Source organism: Callorhinus ursinus, unplaced genomic scaffold, assembly GCF_003265705.2.
Source record: "Callorhinus ursinus isolate GAN/ISIS: 27379988/994484 unplaced genomic scaffold, GSC_fseal_2.0 scaffold9, whole genome shotgun sequence".
NCBI classification, from domain to species: domain Eukaryota; kingdom Metazoa; phylum Chordata; class Mammalia; order Carnivora; family Otariidae; genus Callorhinus; species Callorhinus ursinus.
The window spans coordinates 22,574,126-22,591,671 of NW_027397071.1; the positions used below are offsets into that span (position 1 = coordinate 22,574,126).

Sequence of the window (17,546 nt, forward strand, 5' to 3'; positions counted from 1 at the left end):
TTCAATCTATCTTGGTCTTTATATTTCAAGTCTATTTCTTATAGGCAGTATGTGGTTGAGTTTTATTTTTCTATTCAGTCTGATAATCTCTGCCTTTTTATAGGGGTGTTTAGAGTATTTATATTTAATGTAATTATTGCTATCGTTGGGCTTAGGTCTATCATCTTGCTGTTTGTTTTTAATTTGTCATCTGTTTGGTTTTCTCCTCTGTCTTTTTATTCTTGTCCTGCCTTCTTTTGGATTAATTCCTTAAAATTCCATTTATGTCCTCTATTGGCTTCCTAAATGTATCTATAAAGATTTTAATACACATTTTTAGCTTCCTCTTATGATTATTTATTATTATTATACACCTTCAAATAATATTATGCTACTTCACATATAATGTAAGAACCTTTTTGTATAGTTTCATTTCCCTCCTTACTTGATGCTATTGTCATACATTTTACTTCTGTATATGTTGTGAATGCCACAGCACATCATTATTACTTTTGTTTTAAATATGAATTTTTTTAAATTTACAGAATGAGGCTTGTTTTAAGGCTTTTTTGGGGGGTGAATCTAGAATACCATATTTGTTAGGTCTGAGTTAGATTATACCATCAACACATGCCATTTTGGGACCTCGTTGTCAGGTTCATCAGGTCTCTCAACTCTGGCTGATGAAAATTCAGAGGTCTTCCAGACCTGTGGGAGCCCTGGAAATTGTTCAGTTACAACTTCCTGGAAATTCTTTGCCTATCCTTGGTGGGATTTCACCCACACGTGTGTGGCTTTGGATTCCGCAAGAGAATTAAGGGATCGCCTGGGCAGATTTCTGGAGCTCATCTTAGCCTACCTCCTTCCTCTTTGGTACTCTGTTCTACAGATTCCAGCTGCCCTGATCTGCTCTGCTTGTCTTTCTACTTCCTGTGCCGTGGTCTAGAATGTGCCTCCAGGCAGAAAGGTGGGGCAGTTGAAGGCCTACCTCATTTGTTTGCGATCCCATATCTCAAGGATCATAGTTCTATGTTGTCTGTGGTCCAGTTCTGAAAAGAATATAGTGGAAGGGCAAGTCTGGTCTCATTTATTCCTGCACTTGATGTGTCTAAAAATTTAAGCCTTTTTAAATCTACATATTTCTTTCTATCTTTTTCCTTGCCATTTATTTAAGAAATTATGTTATTTGTTCTATAAAATGACCCACAGTCTAGATTTTGCTGGGTACATCCTATGATATAATTCAGCATTATTTTTCTATATTGCTTATGAAGTAGTATTTAGGCCTAGAGCAGAGTTTCTCAACCTTGACATTATTTCTCAACCTTGACACTACGTAGGCCTGATAACTCTGTTAGGAGTGGGGGTATAAAGGTTGGGGGGGCTGCTCTCCTGTGCACGTAGGATGTTTTAGCAGCATCCCTGTCCTCTACCCACTAGATGTCAGTACAACCCCCTCCCCAGTTGTGACAACCAAAAATGTCTGTAAGACATTGTAAAACGTTTTTAGACCCATGTTCTGTTATGAAAAGTAGGCTACCTAAACTACAGAAACAACTTCAGGAATATGAAAACACCTACCTAGCAAAAATAACAATACCGGCTAGTTAACACTGCAGAGAACACATGAAAAAGATTTTAACAATAAGCAATTGGAGGCTTTATAGAGTAGCTGATTCAAGGGCAGCATATAGAGGATGTGAGTTTCTGTTTCAGAAGGAAAAAAATAACAGAGATGATGTAAATTGGTAAAAACACAAGTAGTTTATTTTCAATTATATGTTGCTTTCATAAATGTTTTTTTCTAGGCAACTCATTGAACATTTTAAGACACTGGACTTCTACCATAGGTAGATGGGTTTACTTTTTTTTTTTTTTTGGTAGCATTTTACAATTTAATTATAAGCCAAGAATTTTGAACTTCCAGAAAGATACTATTTGTGTGATATAAAATTACTTAAAATGCAAATTGGGAGAATTAATAAAATAACCCTTTTAATTTTAAGATGAACCACCATTTTTGCAAATGTTTCCAAGGGTGGAAAAGATGACAGGTAATTAATGTATTTTTAAAAAGATGTAAAAGAATTGGGATTGAGAGACTTCTCAAAATTTCCCTCAGATAACCTTACTTATAATTTAACTGTCTAACATTAATTGAAGACCCACTCTCTGTCAGGTTCTATGCACAGTAGTTGTGTTTTGAGATGGTGTTGAGGTAGATCTGGTGGGAAGGGCCTTAAAATTAACCCAGAGCAGATCTGAGGGGCAGACTTTCCTCCTGTGAGCTCCCTGAGGGTTGCCCTGCCCCTACCCCTATTGGCCTTCAGAACTCTTTCCTCTTTCCCCATTAATGTCCTTCAGTTTAGTCATCAGTGATTTCCATGGTGAGTGTCCATAGTGTATCATTCTCCTCCAGTGGAGTTTGAAGATGTTAGGTGTCTTCATCATTTCTAGTGCTTTTGAACTTAGTATGGTTATGTTTAAGGTTTAGTGGATATGTTTTTAAAAATTAAGTCTGCAAAAATAATAGTAGAGCCCAGTAATCAGGGAGCCTGGGGTTCTTGTATTTATCTTTTTCATGTAACAACATAGGGGCCTGACTGGCTTCACTTCCTTAGAAGTGTGAGAGGTGTCCCTCCTTACCTTTCTCTGTCAGTGGGTAGTCTCTCAATCTCTTTCTCTCTATCACCTTTTTATCTCTTATTAATTCATCTTATTTTCTTTGCCTGTACTTGTCTCTGCATCTTTGTCTTTTCCTCTCTGCCTTTCCTCTCCACAGCCTTCTCACCTTCTCACATCTTTGTCTCTCTTTCTCCACTTTTTCTCTCCCTACCTCCTGTGTGCTCCTCACTGTTTCTGTCACACCACCACCTCCTCCCCACATACCCTTTCTTCCCAAAAGGACCTTATTCAGCACATTGTCAGTGACATTGTGAGCTCCACTTCAACAAGGAACACAGTCCTCCTTATTAAGGGTAATGGTGGATAAGATAGCACAAAGTAATTAATATTTAAAATAGATGTAAGGAGATGTTTGAGGTTGCATGAGTACCTCAGATTTCTTCCCCAAAGTCTTATGATTTAGTCAGGGTTGCACTGCTCCAGTCCCCTTTTGGCCTAGGGACTCCTGACCTCTCCTCTTACTAGTTTGTTTCCATGCAAGGCACCATCAGTTTCTGTGATGAGAATCCCCGGTGCATTTTTCTTTTTAAGTATGCTTAGAAGGACAGTTTGGTTTTGATATTTCCTGATTATCTGTGACATGTCCTTAGTACTGTAGTGTTTCGGTTTTGAAGGGATAAATTTGTGTAGGTTGAGTCTGAAAAATCCATTGTGCAGCTAAAGTAACCGAAGAGCTGAGCATTTTCATATTTATCTTCTCCAAGTAGCATCTGAGGGACCACATTTGCTTTATTTCACTAACATTGTTTTTCCTGTAAGGGTTCAAAGACGTTCCTCTTCTCTTTGTCAATGAGTATTTTCTCCTATTCTCACTACTTCACTTGTTGGCTCTATCAGGCTCATTATTTTTTTCTGTCTGTAAGTAGGTAGTCTCTCCCTTCTTTTATTTCTCATTCTTATTTCTCATTCCTATTTTCTCTGTCATCACCTTTCCCGGCCTTCTTTGGTTTTACCTCCTCCTATGTCTGCACCCCCATTTTCTTTCTACTTTTCCTCTTCACACTCTCCTGTGTTTCTCTGCTTTCTCCCATGGTGAAAATTTTTCTGTCTCCACCATTACCCACAGTCAGCTGCCCCATGTGACCTCTGTTTCTCCATCAGTTTTTTCTAAATGTTCCAACACTGACACAAAGGACATTGCTTGTTCCAGTGTGTAGTACGATATGGAAGCTGACGTGCTTGGGCCGCTGATTCTTTCCTTAATTATTCCATCCTTCTCAGACATTTTCTCATTGAGTTTTGAGAGAGCAGTTTAAGAAAGTAAAATAGGTCTAAGTGGAAAATATTACCCTCTACAGAGGGGAGTTGAGCCAGGCGTGTTACACTTTACCGGTGTGAGGTCTTGTTTTTGTTTTTGTTTTCTTAAAGGCGTTGATGAGGAACAGGTGATCAAAAGAAGTTCCTTGTAAGAAATGTAGATGCTCATCTGAGAAACTCTTGTTAGCCAGATCTAGTCATCAGGAGACTTGTGCCTAAGGTTCGCTCCGCCTGCGCGCCGCAAGCCGCACATGGTGGCTAACACGTCCTGCAACGTTGGGGACAGCCTGCCCGCTGGAGAGCCGCTGACAACCCGCGCTCCGCGTGCTGGAGCCGGCAGCCGCCCCCACCTGCGGCACGGCGCCGGAGCCCCGCCCCCTCGGGCGCGCGGGCCAATGGGCTGGGCCCCAGGGGGCGGGCCGCGGCCGGGCGGGCGGAGCGAGGCCCGGGGGGCGGAGCGAGCGGGGCGGGGCGGTGGTGGCCGTAGCTGCTGGGGCGGCGGCTGCGGCGGCGGCGGCGGCTTGGCCCGGCGTCCGCGGGCCGTGGGGGATGGGGGCGGCGAACTCCAGCCCTCGGCGGAGGCGGCGGCGGCCGTGAGTGTTGGGCGGGCGTCCGCGTCCGAGACGCGGGATGGAGCGCCGCGGTGAGTGTGGGGCGGCGGCCCTCGCTCCGGCCGCGGCGGCTGGGGCTCGGGGCTGGGGTCGTCCGCGGTGCGGCGGGCCAGTTGCAGTCCAGGGTGTGGGTGGCCCATGCGGCGGCCCCGAGCCGAGGCGGCTGCGGGCTGCGCTGAGGGTCGGGCTCGTGTCCTCTGTGCTGCTGGTTCTCCGGGAGGGGTCCGATGGGGCGAACGGCGCGCCGGGCGGCCGTGAATGGTGACCCACAGCAGATGACGATTGAAATTAAAGCAAACATGTAAAACGTCCCACCGTTCACGTACTGTTCTAAGACTGCTCCACATTTTAATTTATTTAATTCTCGCGACAGGTCCGTGATTATTTAACTTATTTTTTACACGGGGAAAATGAGGTTAACCTGGCGGAGCACACAGTCTAGTAATTGTCAGAGCGCGGGTTTCAACCCAGGCAGTTTTGCTCCAGAATATGTGCTCTTGACCGCTACCGAGTCTGGTCTTAGCTCTGACCCTCCCCACTCCCACCTGTCCTGAGAGCAGTCCTCAATTCAACTGGGTTCCATTTCTGAGACGTTTTAGAATTTCCGTGGTTCATTGTTCTCCTCGTCTCTGTCTTTTGGGCTGAGGAGGAGCTTTTTCGTTCCGAGGCCTCAGTGTCATTGGTTTTTCCCAATTCGGTTGTGGATGTGTTTGGGGCTTGACTGTTGTTTTATTTTTTTTCTTAACAAGTGATTCCAAGAGCCCTAATGACTGAGCCTCATGTCTCCATGATAATATTTTTCTACTCTCATTCTCAAGAAGGAATTGGCCTCACACCCTTTGAGGGGGCAGGACTGTTAGCTGCTAAAGGCGGGAGCTGAGCGCCCCTTCCCCTTTCTCCAGCTGTCTCCGTGACAGTATCTCCTCTGTCGCTATCCATCCATGTCCGCTGCCCCTTTTGGTTGCTCCGTTTCCCCACTCGGTATTTAAATACGGGGATGGGGAGCGTGCTCTTTGGCATTGGGTAATTTTGGCTGGTCAAGAGGGAGCCCTGCCTGCCAGGAATGCTAGACATTCTGGGGGCGTGGGAGGTTGGGCAGCTTCCTCTTTTTTAAACGTGCTAGGTTCTAACTGCCCAGGAATGAAGTGTATGTGCACTGCATGCCTTTCTTTAGAAATTACAGTTATTTGCATATTATTGATAAAACCTTTTGACTTGCCCATATGCTGTTTTTGTGGGGAGATTTACGAAAATATAATCGAAGACCTCCAAGATGAATGTTTTCTGATTTTTTAAAAGCATCTTTAAATAGATTCATACCAAATCAGAAACTGTGCTAAAATAGCAGATTTCTGAAATATCTGGCAATTTTTCCTGAGGTGGGAATAGTAAGATGGGAACTATTAAGTAGATATTTGGGGCAGTTTTACACTTCAATTAGCCTAGTGCCTAAAATGAAAGTACTTATATAATGATGTGTTTTTGGGAGGATGTACATGGAGCATGGGACATTTGATTAACACAGGCTACTCAAGTCTTGGGAAAGTCACATTTCAGATACTGGGAAGTTAGTGTTCACATTTCTAATGCATATACTACTTAGAATTTACAACATATAGAGAAAGTAGGTTTGTGTAGTAATATTCTGTTTGCTACAAAGTTCTTGGCTAAGTGGATAAAACACGTTTTTAATGTTGATGGTTTGGAGTTGGAAGAGCTGCATGAGATTTAGGAGAGTTTCGCAAATATTTTGCTCAACAATCTGTTTGCACGGTTCAAACTTCACTTGGAAGCCATTTAGTAGGTTTCCACAAAGTCAGTTAAGTTTCTGGAATTGTTTCCAGTGCTGTATTTCTTGCTCACAATCTACAGATATATTGTGGTGAAGCCACATCTTGTTCATTACTTAAGTATATTAAAAAAAAACACAATCTCCCACAATAAAGCACTGCTAGTAATAATAATAGCTAACAGTTATTGAGTCTTCATGATGAACCAGGCACAGTGTTAAGTGCTTTCCATATTATTACCTCATTTAATTAAATTGCCAGTGGCTGTATGTTAGTAACTACGTTTTATGTTACCACCAACTAGAGGATATTCATTTTGAGACATGGGAAGGTAGTGTGGATGATCTTGAAAAGTGTATATCCTCCAAATTTTCCACTATCATAGTTCAATTTTATGAAAACTTGGATTAACTTTGTTATTTAAAATTTTTTTCACCTGTCATATTTCCTTTTTTTTCAGTTTCCAATATGAAAAATAGTAAATTATATATAACAAAATTATTACATTACTTATAATGCTTACTAGGGGTAGAGAATAACCTTTTTTAGTTCCTCCCTCCTTCCTCCCTGTTTTGTTTGCTTATAGATTTTCTTAGTCTTGAGTAAAAAGGTTTAGGGATTTTTGAAATACTTCTTACAACTTTGGGTTACTAATTTGACATCGTGAAGATGGTGAAATAGGTGAATTGCTTAGATAGGTGAATTGTTTTATTTGAAATTTAGGATATAGGTCTTTAATAACCATCTTTTTGCCAGTGACGGGGATCAAATTTACTAAACTAAAAGCTGTCAAAATTAATCAGAGTGACTTTAATAAGTTGCAAAAGTGTTAAGTTAGGAATAGTCTTCTCAATGAGTGATTTGTAAAAGAGCTGCCCAAACAAGGTGCTTGAGTGTTTTGTTTTTATTGTTGGTGGGGAGACTTAGGTATAATAATTGTACTAAAAAAATTTGTCCTGGGCTCATTTTAGAAATTATCTACACATTTAAGGATTAATGTTAGATAGGTTTGGAACTAGCTTAAATGTAGAAATTACATTCTCAGAAATAATTTGAGGTTAACAAGAATATTGAATAAAGCAGCACTAAAAGCTATTAGAGAAGTAGAGAAATCTTATTTAATAGTCAGAAGTAGAGAAACAAGAATAGAAATCCAACTTTGATTCCAGTTTTATGTAATCTTGTCTTTATCAGCATTATATACTTGTTTTTTTCTTTTTTGGAAGATAGTGTTTTATACAGATTTTTTGAAAAACCATATATATTTTCCATTTAAAACACAGCAACAATCCAAAGTTAACCTTTTTTTCTGTAAAAATTAATTGCAACTTTACAACTTTATAAGTCCAGTGTTCATTCTGCAAATTCATTTATTCTGCAAATAGTTTTTTGAGTAGTTCTTCACTCCTGTGCCAAGCACTGTGCTGTGATCAGGGAACACGTGGTTAGCAAAATGACGTGGTCTGGATTTCCTTGGGATTATAATCTAGATGGGAAAACATGAATCATGTATTTGAACTTTGATAAGTACAGTGATGAAAATTATAAGATGCTATAATGCATCTAACAGGAGATTCTGCTCTAGTTTGGTGGTGGTTTTTACAGGGGCAGGGGTGGTCCAGGATCTTTGAGTTGAGGTCAGAATGAGTAAACAAAGGGGAAGGAGTAGTCCAGGCAAGTGGAACTGTATATAGATAGGACCCTGAATCAAATAGTCAGTGTTTTTCTCATTGTAGGGCCATGACCCATTATGAGTATGAAACCAATTTGATGGGCTGCAATGAGCATTTTAAAAAATGAAATGGGATAGTATAGAAAACATCTGGGTACATCACCTGGTTCCTTAGCCAGAACCAGAATCTGATTTATGCATTCCAACACACATACCACACACAAGCATAACATACTTAATGTGTGTACTGGCTCATGATGTGAAATTATTTCCTACTGTGTGGGTCATGGTAAGCAAGTACTGTTGGAAAATTTGAAGGGAGTGTGTGTGGCAGGAGTGTTGAGAGTGTCCAGTAGGAATTATGACTCCAGATGACAGTGCATGGGTAGGTAGGAGCCAGATCTCATGTTGTGCCTTAGAGTTCTCAATAGATTCTCACTTGTCCTTTGGAAGAGTTTTAAGCAGAGAAATGACATGTTGGGATTCATGTTTTGAAAAGTGTACTCATTACATTTGGAACGGGGTAAGAATGGATGTGGAGAGATCATTAGGAAATTAGTAACAATAGCTCAGACAAGAAATGGTGGTACTTCACCTAGTATGATAGTACAGACAGAAGTAGGTAGATTAGAGATACTGTAGATTAGGAAGGAAAAAAATCTAGGGAGTTCGGTGAGGTATAGGAAAGAGTCAATGATACAATAATATATCTTACACATGACCTGGCAGTGAATATTATGTAAAACTTCCTACTGTAAATTTCACAGAAGGTCTTAGTAATTCTACCATTTTGAAAGTATCAAAATATTGAAGACAAAATATTTGAAAAATGTTTTAATGATTATGCTTGAGCTAACTTAATTCCTCCAGTAATTTCCTTTTTGATTCAAGAAATGCAAACAAAATTAGGACTTTCAGTTCTGGAAAATAAAATGTGAGGATGAAGCAGAAACAAACTAAGATTTTCTGAGTTTCATCTATGTGCCAGGATTGTTTTACATATGAGGTCTTTTAATTTTATATCCCCTTTTAATTCTCACACAGCCTATAAGCAAAATTATACAGGTCACACATTTAGAAAGTATTGAGCCAGAAGTCACGTCTAAGTCTTTTTCATTTCAAACTGTACCATCTTGAAATTACCAAAAATATTGCTCTGATATTCATACACTTATTTGTTCAACCAATCGGGATGTATCAGATTAGTGGATACCCTTAGAACTTGTTTTCAACAGAAAATTATTCTTGCTGAAACTTGATAACCTAGAGTGTGTATGTGTGTGTGTGTGTGTGTGTGTGTGTGCATGCATTATTATTGAGAACTAACTGTAATCGAGCTTCTTTTATGTGTCAGACACTTCTATACCATTGTCTCTTTGAATGCTTACAATAATCTCATGAGGTAGGTATTGTCAGAATGTTATTCCTATTTTATAAATGAGCATACCAAAATGAAGAGATGATTAACAGCTTGTCAGGACAGACAGTAAATGATGGAGGGGATTTTGAAAGCAGGTCTTTTCTTTTGTTAGAGCTCATATTGCATCTTTATTTTTGAAGCTGATGTCATGGAGTTAGAGTATGTTCTTCCACCAAGTGACTTTTCAGAACAACTTTTACAATTAAAAAAATCACAGAAGTTATTAAGAGAATGGATTTTGGCAACAAGGTGGATCTGGGTTTTAAGAACCAGTTCATCATTTTTTAGCTGAGAGCTTGGACAAATAATTTAACCTCCAAAGCTCAGGTTGCTTATTTGTGAAATGAAGAAAATAGTAGTTTGCATATCATAGAGATGTCAAGATGACTGGCACTTAATAAATAAATTAGTAATACAGTGTTTGTTGTTGTCATAAATAGAGTACAGAGGTGGGCTATGGACTGTTTGTGGAAATCTAATGTTTCCCCTGGTTGATGTGGTATTTGTGTTTCTCTCTTGTTTTTTCTCCCTTCCACTTAAGGATTTCAGTTTTTCTGACTGTTCTATGGAAGGATGATTGCTCACAAACAGAAAAAGACAAAGAAAAAACGTGTTTTGTCATCAGGCCAACTCTCTACTGATGTTACAACTCCTGAAATGGGGCTCAAGTCCATAAGTTCCAATTCCATTTTTGATCCGGATTACATCAAGGAGTTGGTGAATGATATCAGGAAGTTCTCGCATATGTTACTATATTTGAAAGAAGCTATTCTTTCAGGTTTGTCAACTATTTTCTCTTAGCATTCTTACTGGATAGTTTGTAAAATTTTAAATGCCAGCCTAGCTACAGATAAACAGTACACAGTAGTAGGAACAGGGTATTCTGCTTTAGTTATTTTATGACTTCTTTTCCCCCAAATCTTTGATGTTTGATATTATGGTGTAAGCTATTTTATTATCAGATGTAGTACCATACATAATAGAAACGTTGGTAAGTGTGAGGGAACAAGAATACAAAAAAATGAAACTCAGTCTTTGGTTCTTAGCATTTAGGCCCATTTGACATGGGAAAATTTTAGATTGTTGGAATTTTAACCTTCTTAATGGTAATACAGTGCCTTGATTAGTCTTTAATAAGCAAGCTAATGTTTATCATCTACATTTTTGATACTTCTGCCTTGATTCAGTTTTCTATATTGTTCCTAAAACTTAATCTGGAATAACTGCATTTGAGTGATTTTTTTTTCTCTAAAATCACACTTAATTCTGTTTTGCTGTTCTATAACCTATTCTTCAATTAAGGAATAATCACAGAATTTATTCTCTGTCTAGTTAGAAATGGATAATGGAGACCAGACTTGGTTCTCCTAAAGTAAAGAGCTACATACATCTGCATTCCCCAACTTGATATTAGTCCCTAAGTCTTTTAACTTTTAATACATAATTTTATATTCAGATTTGATGGCAATGATAGTAAAGATACAGCCCCTATTCTTTTGTGATAAATAGTTCATTTCCATATTCATAATGGTAGGTCTGGATGTAGAAAATGAATATTCCTAGTTTTATTTATATGAGATCTCTTTGGGCTTCATAGACACAAGAGTTCAATAAATATTTTCTGTGCATATAAGATAAATACTCATTTTCTGATATATGTTCTAGAAAGGAGACTAAATCACATCTTGTACTAAATGCTGCTTTTAAGAGTTTATTTCTAACCTAATTTCAATATGAAATGCCCAAAATAACTGGACTTAAATTATAGCCTCAAAATTTTAGTATTTGAATTTTCCTTAAAACAATCACATAAATCATGTTTTTGAGACTATATATAATATTTACTAAAAAAAAGTTTCCTATACATTTTAATAGCTTGATTTTGAAATCAATTATGGTCAATTAAATGGTAAAGTTTTCTTTTTATTGGGGAAAGGTATTCTAAATACATTAAGCATTATACTGGGAATAACTCTCTTACCAAAATGACACTATCTGCCATTTATTTAAAGAAGCATAGTTTTAAATAAAGCCTTGTTCTTAACTGAGTTTTAAATTTGTTTCTAAATTTACATATAGTAAAAGTCATTTTTTTTGGTGTAAGTTCATAACTGGGTTAATTTTGAAAGTGAAATTTAAAATGATGCCTTGGTTGACAAATCATTTACCTCAATTGAGGGTAAAATCCAATTTTCTTTAATTATTGATATAAGTGTTCATTAGTATAAATAAGATTTTTAGTTAGGATTTTTATTTGTTTTATTTGTTTTCCTCAGGAGATTTGTATCATTTATAAATCCTGATCTTGCATATTTATCCCCTGTCTCACAAATTTAAAATGATGGTAATTTAAAACAAGTTGGACAACTCTTTATTTTCAGTTTTTTTAATGTGAATTTCAATTTGTGAATAGATAATTCAGAGACTAAAAGAGGATTGAAAGCTGATCCTAAGTGAGAAAAGAGAAAGTTTCTAAGTAAAATGGCAAAAAGAAACTGCCCCTTGAGATAAAAGTAGGCATATGGAAATACAATTTTCATGAAAATTAAATATTAAAAATTTATAAAAATATTACCCTTTTTAAAAAAAGATTTATTTATTTGAGAAAGTGTGCACACAGGGCAGGGGAGGGCAGAGGGAGAGGAAGACAGAGTCTCAAGCAGACACCCTGCTGAGCACAGAGCACCACACAGGGCTCGATCTCACGACCCTGAGATCATGACCTGAGCCAAAATCAAGAGTCAGATACTTAACCAACTGAGCCACCCAGGCGCCTCAAGATATTGTCCTTTTAATAAGAAAACCAGTACTTCAAAATTTAAATACTTGATATTATTGCTAATAATAAAAAAGTTTGCCATTTATGGCTGGTAAATTAATTTTAAAAATGTAAAAACCATTTTTTAACCAACTCTCATTAGTAAGCCATGGCCAGAGAATTTTCATTATTTACCTTTGAATGTTTGGTTCTTTAATCAGAGTTAAAAGGATATATGTATGCTATCTCAAAATCTTGGATTTAACAAAAATTTGTTTTCTGTCTTTGGATCATTGTTATTAAAATCTGGAAATTACTAATTTTGAGTTGAAAGAACCTATTTTGTTTTTCTTAAACAAGGGAGTATGTGTAAACATAAATTAACCTCATTATAAATAATAATGCTATATAATAATATGCTTGTGTTCAAATTTGATCATGATTTTCAGCTTGTTAGAGTATCAAACTATTCCTTAATAAAATTATTATAAGAATCACACGAGATATAATCTTCAGGAAAGCAGGTAAAAAGTTTAAAACTCTGTAATTACTTGAGATGGTATTGTTATATATGTTCTTATAGACTAGACATAGGCCATGCTTTTGTCTTCTGGGTATTGAGAACTTTCCCTGCACTTCTGCTGTTTTTTACTACCACCCTACTCATAAACTGGCCAGACAAATAAAAGCTGTTTCACTGTTTTTCTTTTGGAGTGAGGGAGCCTTGTCAGTGGCCTTGCCAATATTTTGTTTTGCTTCCTTAAGAGGAAGGATGCTAGATTTTTGGCATTGTTCATTACCATGTCTGTTGGCTGTTAAAAAGCTAAAAAAGTTAGCTTTTAAAAATAAAGAATGTAGGTATACCGTTAAATCACCTTTTGGTATAATCTGAATACCATTTTCTTTATATATGTTACCCTTCATGAGGCAGTGATGTGCAAAGTCAGTCGACTATTGCTTCAGGTGTTCAGTCATATTTTTGAGACTAGGCTTAGATTAATATGTTTATGATTGTTTAAGAGCCACATTTTCCTTTCCTTGAACTTGTTATAGAAATGATATGTCATTGGGGCGCCTGGGTGGCATAGTCGTTAAGCATCTGCCTTCGGCTCAGGTCATGATCCCAGGATCCTGGGATCGAGCCCCACATCAGGTTCCCTGTTCCTCGGGAAGCCTGCTTCTCCCTCTCCCCCTGCTTGTGTTCCCTCTCTCGCTCTGTCTCTGTCAAATAAATAAATAAAATCTTAAAAAAAAATACGTAATTACATATGGTGCTTTGCATTTTGTAGAGTATTTTTACATACAAACAGCATTTAATCAAAGAGTCCCCAAAAAGACAGGTACTTTTAGCCCCATTTCATGGATGGGTTGTATGTATAACTTAGATTGTGTGATTTCATCAACCTCTTTTTTTTTTTAAAGACTTTTTGACTTTTTTTTTTTTAAAGATTTTATTCATTTACTTGAGAGAGAGAGAGAATGAGAGATAGAGAGCACGAGAGGGAAGAGGGTCAGAGGGAGAAGCAGACTCCCTCCTGAGCAGGGAGCCCAATGTGGGACTCGATCCAGGGACTCCAGGATCATGACCTGAGCTGAAGGCAGCCGCCCAACCAACTGAGCCACCCAGGCGCCCTTCATCAACCTCTTATTGCTGATATATAGTGGTTTCATTTGGAATCCAGAGGTCATAAATGCAGAATGGTGTGTTCTTTCCATGCTATCTCAACTGCTTCATATGGCAGGTACTTTAAAAAAAATCCTACTAAGTCTTCCATTATTTCATCAGCCAGTTTTTCAATGGGGAACATCTAAACCTGCACTATCCAATATGGTAACCTCTAGACATGTGGCTATTTAAATTTAATTAAAGTAAAAAATTCAGCTCTTCAGTTGAAGTACCCATATTTCACGTGCCTATTAGCCATATGTAGCTAGCAGCTACCATTTTGGAAAGTGAAGATATAAATACTTACATCATTGTAGAAATTTCTGTTGGACAGTGCTGGCATAGAAATCAATCTCAAGACTACTGAGATGAATTCTTGAGCTATAAATATTTTTTATTTTTATAGCATTAAAAGAAACCTAGAAAAAGCTGCTACTGGAGCAAATTTAAGAAAATGTTATTTAGAAATAGGAACGCTTGGGGTCTATTTAGAATCCCTTTAAGTTGCCTTTGGAGTGAGAGCTTTAATGCTATTCTTTGATTTGAACCAGCAGATCAGTTTCCAGCCAGGCTACACAAATTGATGAAATTAGTAGTAATGGATGGCAGAAAGCTCTGAAAAGAGAATCACACTATCTAGGTTCTTGGCCTTGTTCTGCTGCTGACTAGTTTTGGCATATGGCCTCATTCATTTAATGATTTAAGAATGAGGTGCTATACCAGATGCTACCAATTTCATAATTCTGTGATTCAGAATTTCACTGGAGTTGGAGATTGTACATTGTTTTGAATATTGAGAGTTCAGAGCTGGAGAAGACAGCTAAGTATTTGTTTTCCAAATATATAATGCATTTTTTTAAGATTTATTTATTTATATTAGAGTGAGAGGGAGAGAGAGCATGCATGTGCAAGCCGGGCGGTGGGGGGCAGATGGAAAGGGAGTGAGAGAGAATCTCAAGCAGACTCCCTGCTGAGCGTGGAGCTCCATCTGGGGCTCAGTCTTATGACCCTGAGATCCTGACCTGAGCCGAAATCAAGAGTTGATCACTCAACCAACTGAGCCACTTAGGGGCCCTCCATATAATGCATTTTAGAGGACACCTGCCTCCCATCAGCCTATAGGATTTTTTTAATGTGAGTTTTATGATAACTTTCTTAAACATGGGTATTTGTGAAATTTGTGAAAAGTGAGAATGTGAAGCTCACGTTGCCATAGTTGAGGAACTGATTAGAGAAATAAGTGTCTACCAAAGAGTTGTGGTAACGGGTAAGAGAGGTATGCAGTTCGTCTCCGCTTTTTTTATTTACAAATAAAAATGGAGAGTTTAATGTGGGACATCATGGGACTGTGAAAACTCATGCTTTGGTAGGATAACTGAGAGTGTTTGTTCATTCTCTGTCCACTGTCCACTGTTTATTTCCGGGAGGAGGTTGCCCTGTAGTCTTGTATAAGTAGTACATGTGGAATTTGAGGTTTTAGATTTCTGTCCAGTGTCATTAAGATGCATTATGAATAATTACAGGGCCAGATTTTACATTTTATTTTAAAATGCTGAAGGTGCTCTATTATACATATACTTTCTGTGTTTAAATACAACACTAGCAGTTAACTTATGTGCTGTGTAAATACCACTTAAGTTTATGGTTGTCCCCCTGAGGAATAATGTCTTCTTAATTCCAAAGAACAGATTCATAAATGTTCTTCTAGTTCATACAATAATCTTAAACTCTGCGACATACCTCCTCATTTCAGGTAGAACACCATTCAAGGAGGCTCAACTTTTGGGAATTTGAAAGGTGCAAGTCTTTTTAATTGGGCTAGAAAGAATAGTGCGAATTACTTAATTTTTCTGCTCCTCAGTGCTTGGAAGGATCCATTGCCACTGTAAAATACATTTGAAGGAAAATTGGTAGTTTGTCTAATACACTATTTTAAAATTTAATAAGTTTACTGTTGTGACAATGGTGCCTTGTTTTTGTTTTGTTCTTTAAATAGGCTAGAAAAGGAGATAAAACTTTATCATCAGTTGCAGATAAAGTTAAGCTTTCTGACTTAAGAGTCTATCATTTTTATTTTGTATTTTGTAAAAACATAACTGAATCTTATAAGTGATAGCTTCTGATGAATTCTGTCTAGGTCCTAAATTTGGCAGAACTATAGTCAGAAGAGGTTAACTTTGTAAAGCAAATTTTTTTGAATAGAAGTTAAATAAAAAGTTTAATGCCATTAAATAATATGTTCTATTGTGAGAGGGAAGTTCTGCATAAATTTTCAAAGTCTCAATTGAAATCCTGTCTTGTTGATTAACTCAATTTTCCCCAGGCGAGTATACGGGAGGATGTGCAAATTTATTCCAGACAAATTTCAATAGAGTTAATTTTACCACTGATGAATATTAATTAACTTTTATCCTCTCTATTGTGCCAGAAATTTTGTAAAATATTAGAACGCTTAGGTTGCTAGTCTCAGATATGTCCTTCTGCCATGTTCTTTTAGAAGTAAACCTCTCCAGAAGTGATTTCTAATGGATATCACTTAGGAGAAGTTCAGGTAGATGTTGATAGGTCCTGACTTTGAAATGAATCTTTGAGGAATGAAGTATGAAATATAGGTAGCTCCTTTATGACATATGTGCCAGCTCTTAGGTGACTGCTTTTTTTTTTTTGCACTTTCCTGGAATGGTTTACATAATTTAACACCATTTATAATAGTAACTGGCATATTTGATTAGAAGTTAAAACCTGTTAAATCACAGACTGCAGAGTACCTGTCATTAAGCCATAACTTCTTTAATCATGTTAACATGTCATAGTGATTAAGAGCACAAATTCTAGAGCTAGAACAACTAAGGTGGAACCCTCATTCTGACACTTCATGGTTGTATGTAGCCTTGAGCAAGTTACTTCTCAAGTGCCTCAGTTTCTACATCTGTTGGAAGGAGAGAATAGCACCTACGTTATTTGGATGTTGTGAAGATTAGAGTTCATATATGTAAAGCTCTTAGAATAAGTGTTTTAAAATGTCAGCTATTATTATTTTTACAGTCCCCAAGTGGCTGGATAAAGAAAGCTGCTGCTCAGACTTTGCTTTTATCCTGTAAATTCAGAAGGCATTACGGCAAAAAAAAAAAAGGGGGGGGGGGAGTTTCCTAGTGGTAAGTTCTGAAACTTATTTTCCTCCTTGTTTTCATTGCTTTCCCAGAGAGGTTAAGCTGAATTAACAAGACTGGTTTTAAAAATTATTGTCAGTTTTTTAAAATCAAGGAAAACACCATGGTTTTTTCATTTATTTACTTAAGCATTTCCATGTAATGTTTGCAGTATAAACACTGTGGTATTGTGTTAATGCATGAGAACCAAAAAGTGGAGCTGGCTAATCTGTTTTCACTTGATAAGCTGAATGAAGCAGAAAATAAACGGCACAAATGAGTGAAACAATAAATTAAAATTCAGATTACCATATTGCAGGGATGGTAGATAAACAAGCAAACGTTGGGATACAGGAGTTTTACTCTTCTAGGTAACTAGTATTAAGATTTTGGCTGAACATTATAGTAATTGCATAAATTATATTTTTATATTAAATATATCCTTAATTATAACTTTATTTCCAATTAACTTACTAATTTAGATTTTATATATAAGATGAAACTGAAACTTAACTTTAGTGTCTTTTTCATTAGCCAAAATATTGTGAGACTTTGCTAT

General features: G+C 37.3%; 1 protein-coding gene across 2 annotated transcripts in view; it reads left to right on the forward strand.

The window, feature by feature from the left end:
* Positions 1-4,400: 4,400 nt before the first annotated feature.
* Positions 4,401-17,546, forward strand: part of ARHGAP29 (Rho GTPase activating protein 29) — a 62,602-nt gene continuing 49,456 nt past the window's right edge. The window contains exons 1-2 of one of the 2 annotated variants that reach the window (XM_025872230.2): positions 4,401-4,564; positions 9,956-10,192. In XM_025872230.2, the coding sequence (XP_025728015.1) occupies positions 9,988-10,192 (205 nt within the window). In that variant the 5' untranslated portion in view covers positions 4,401-4,564; positions 9,956-9,987. The remainder of the gene's footprint in view (positions 4,565-9,955; positions 10,193-17,546) is intronic. The other variant, XM_025872232.2, reaches the window with a different exon arrangement.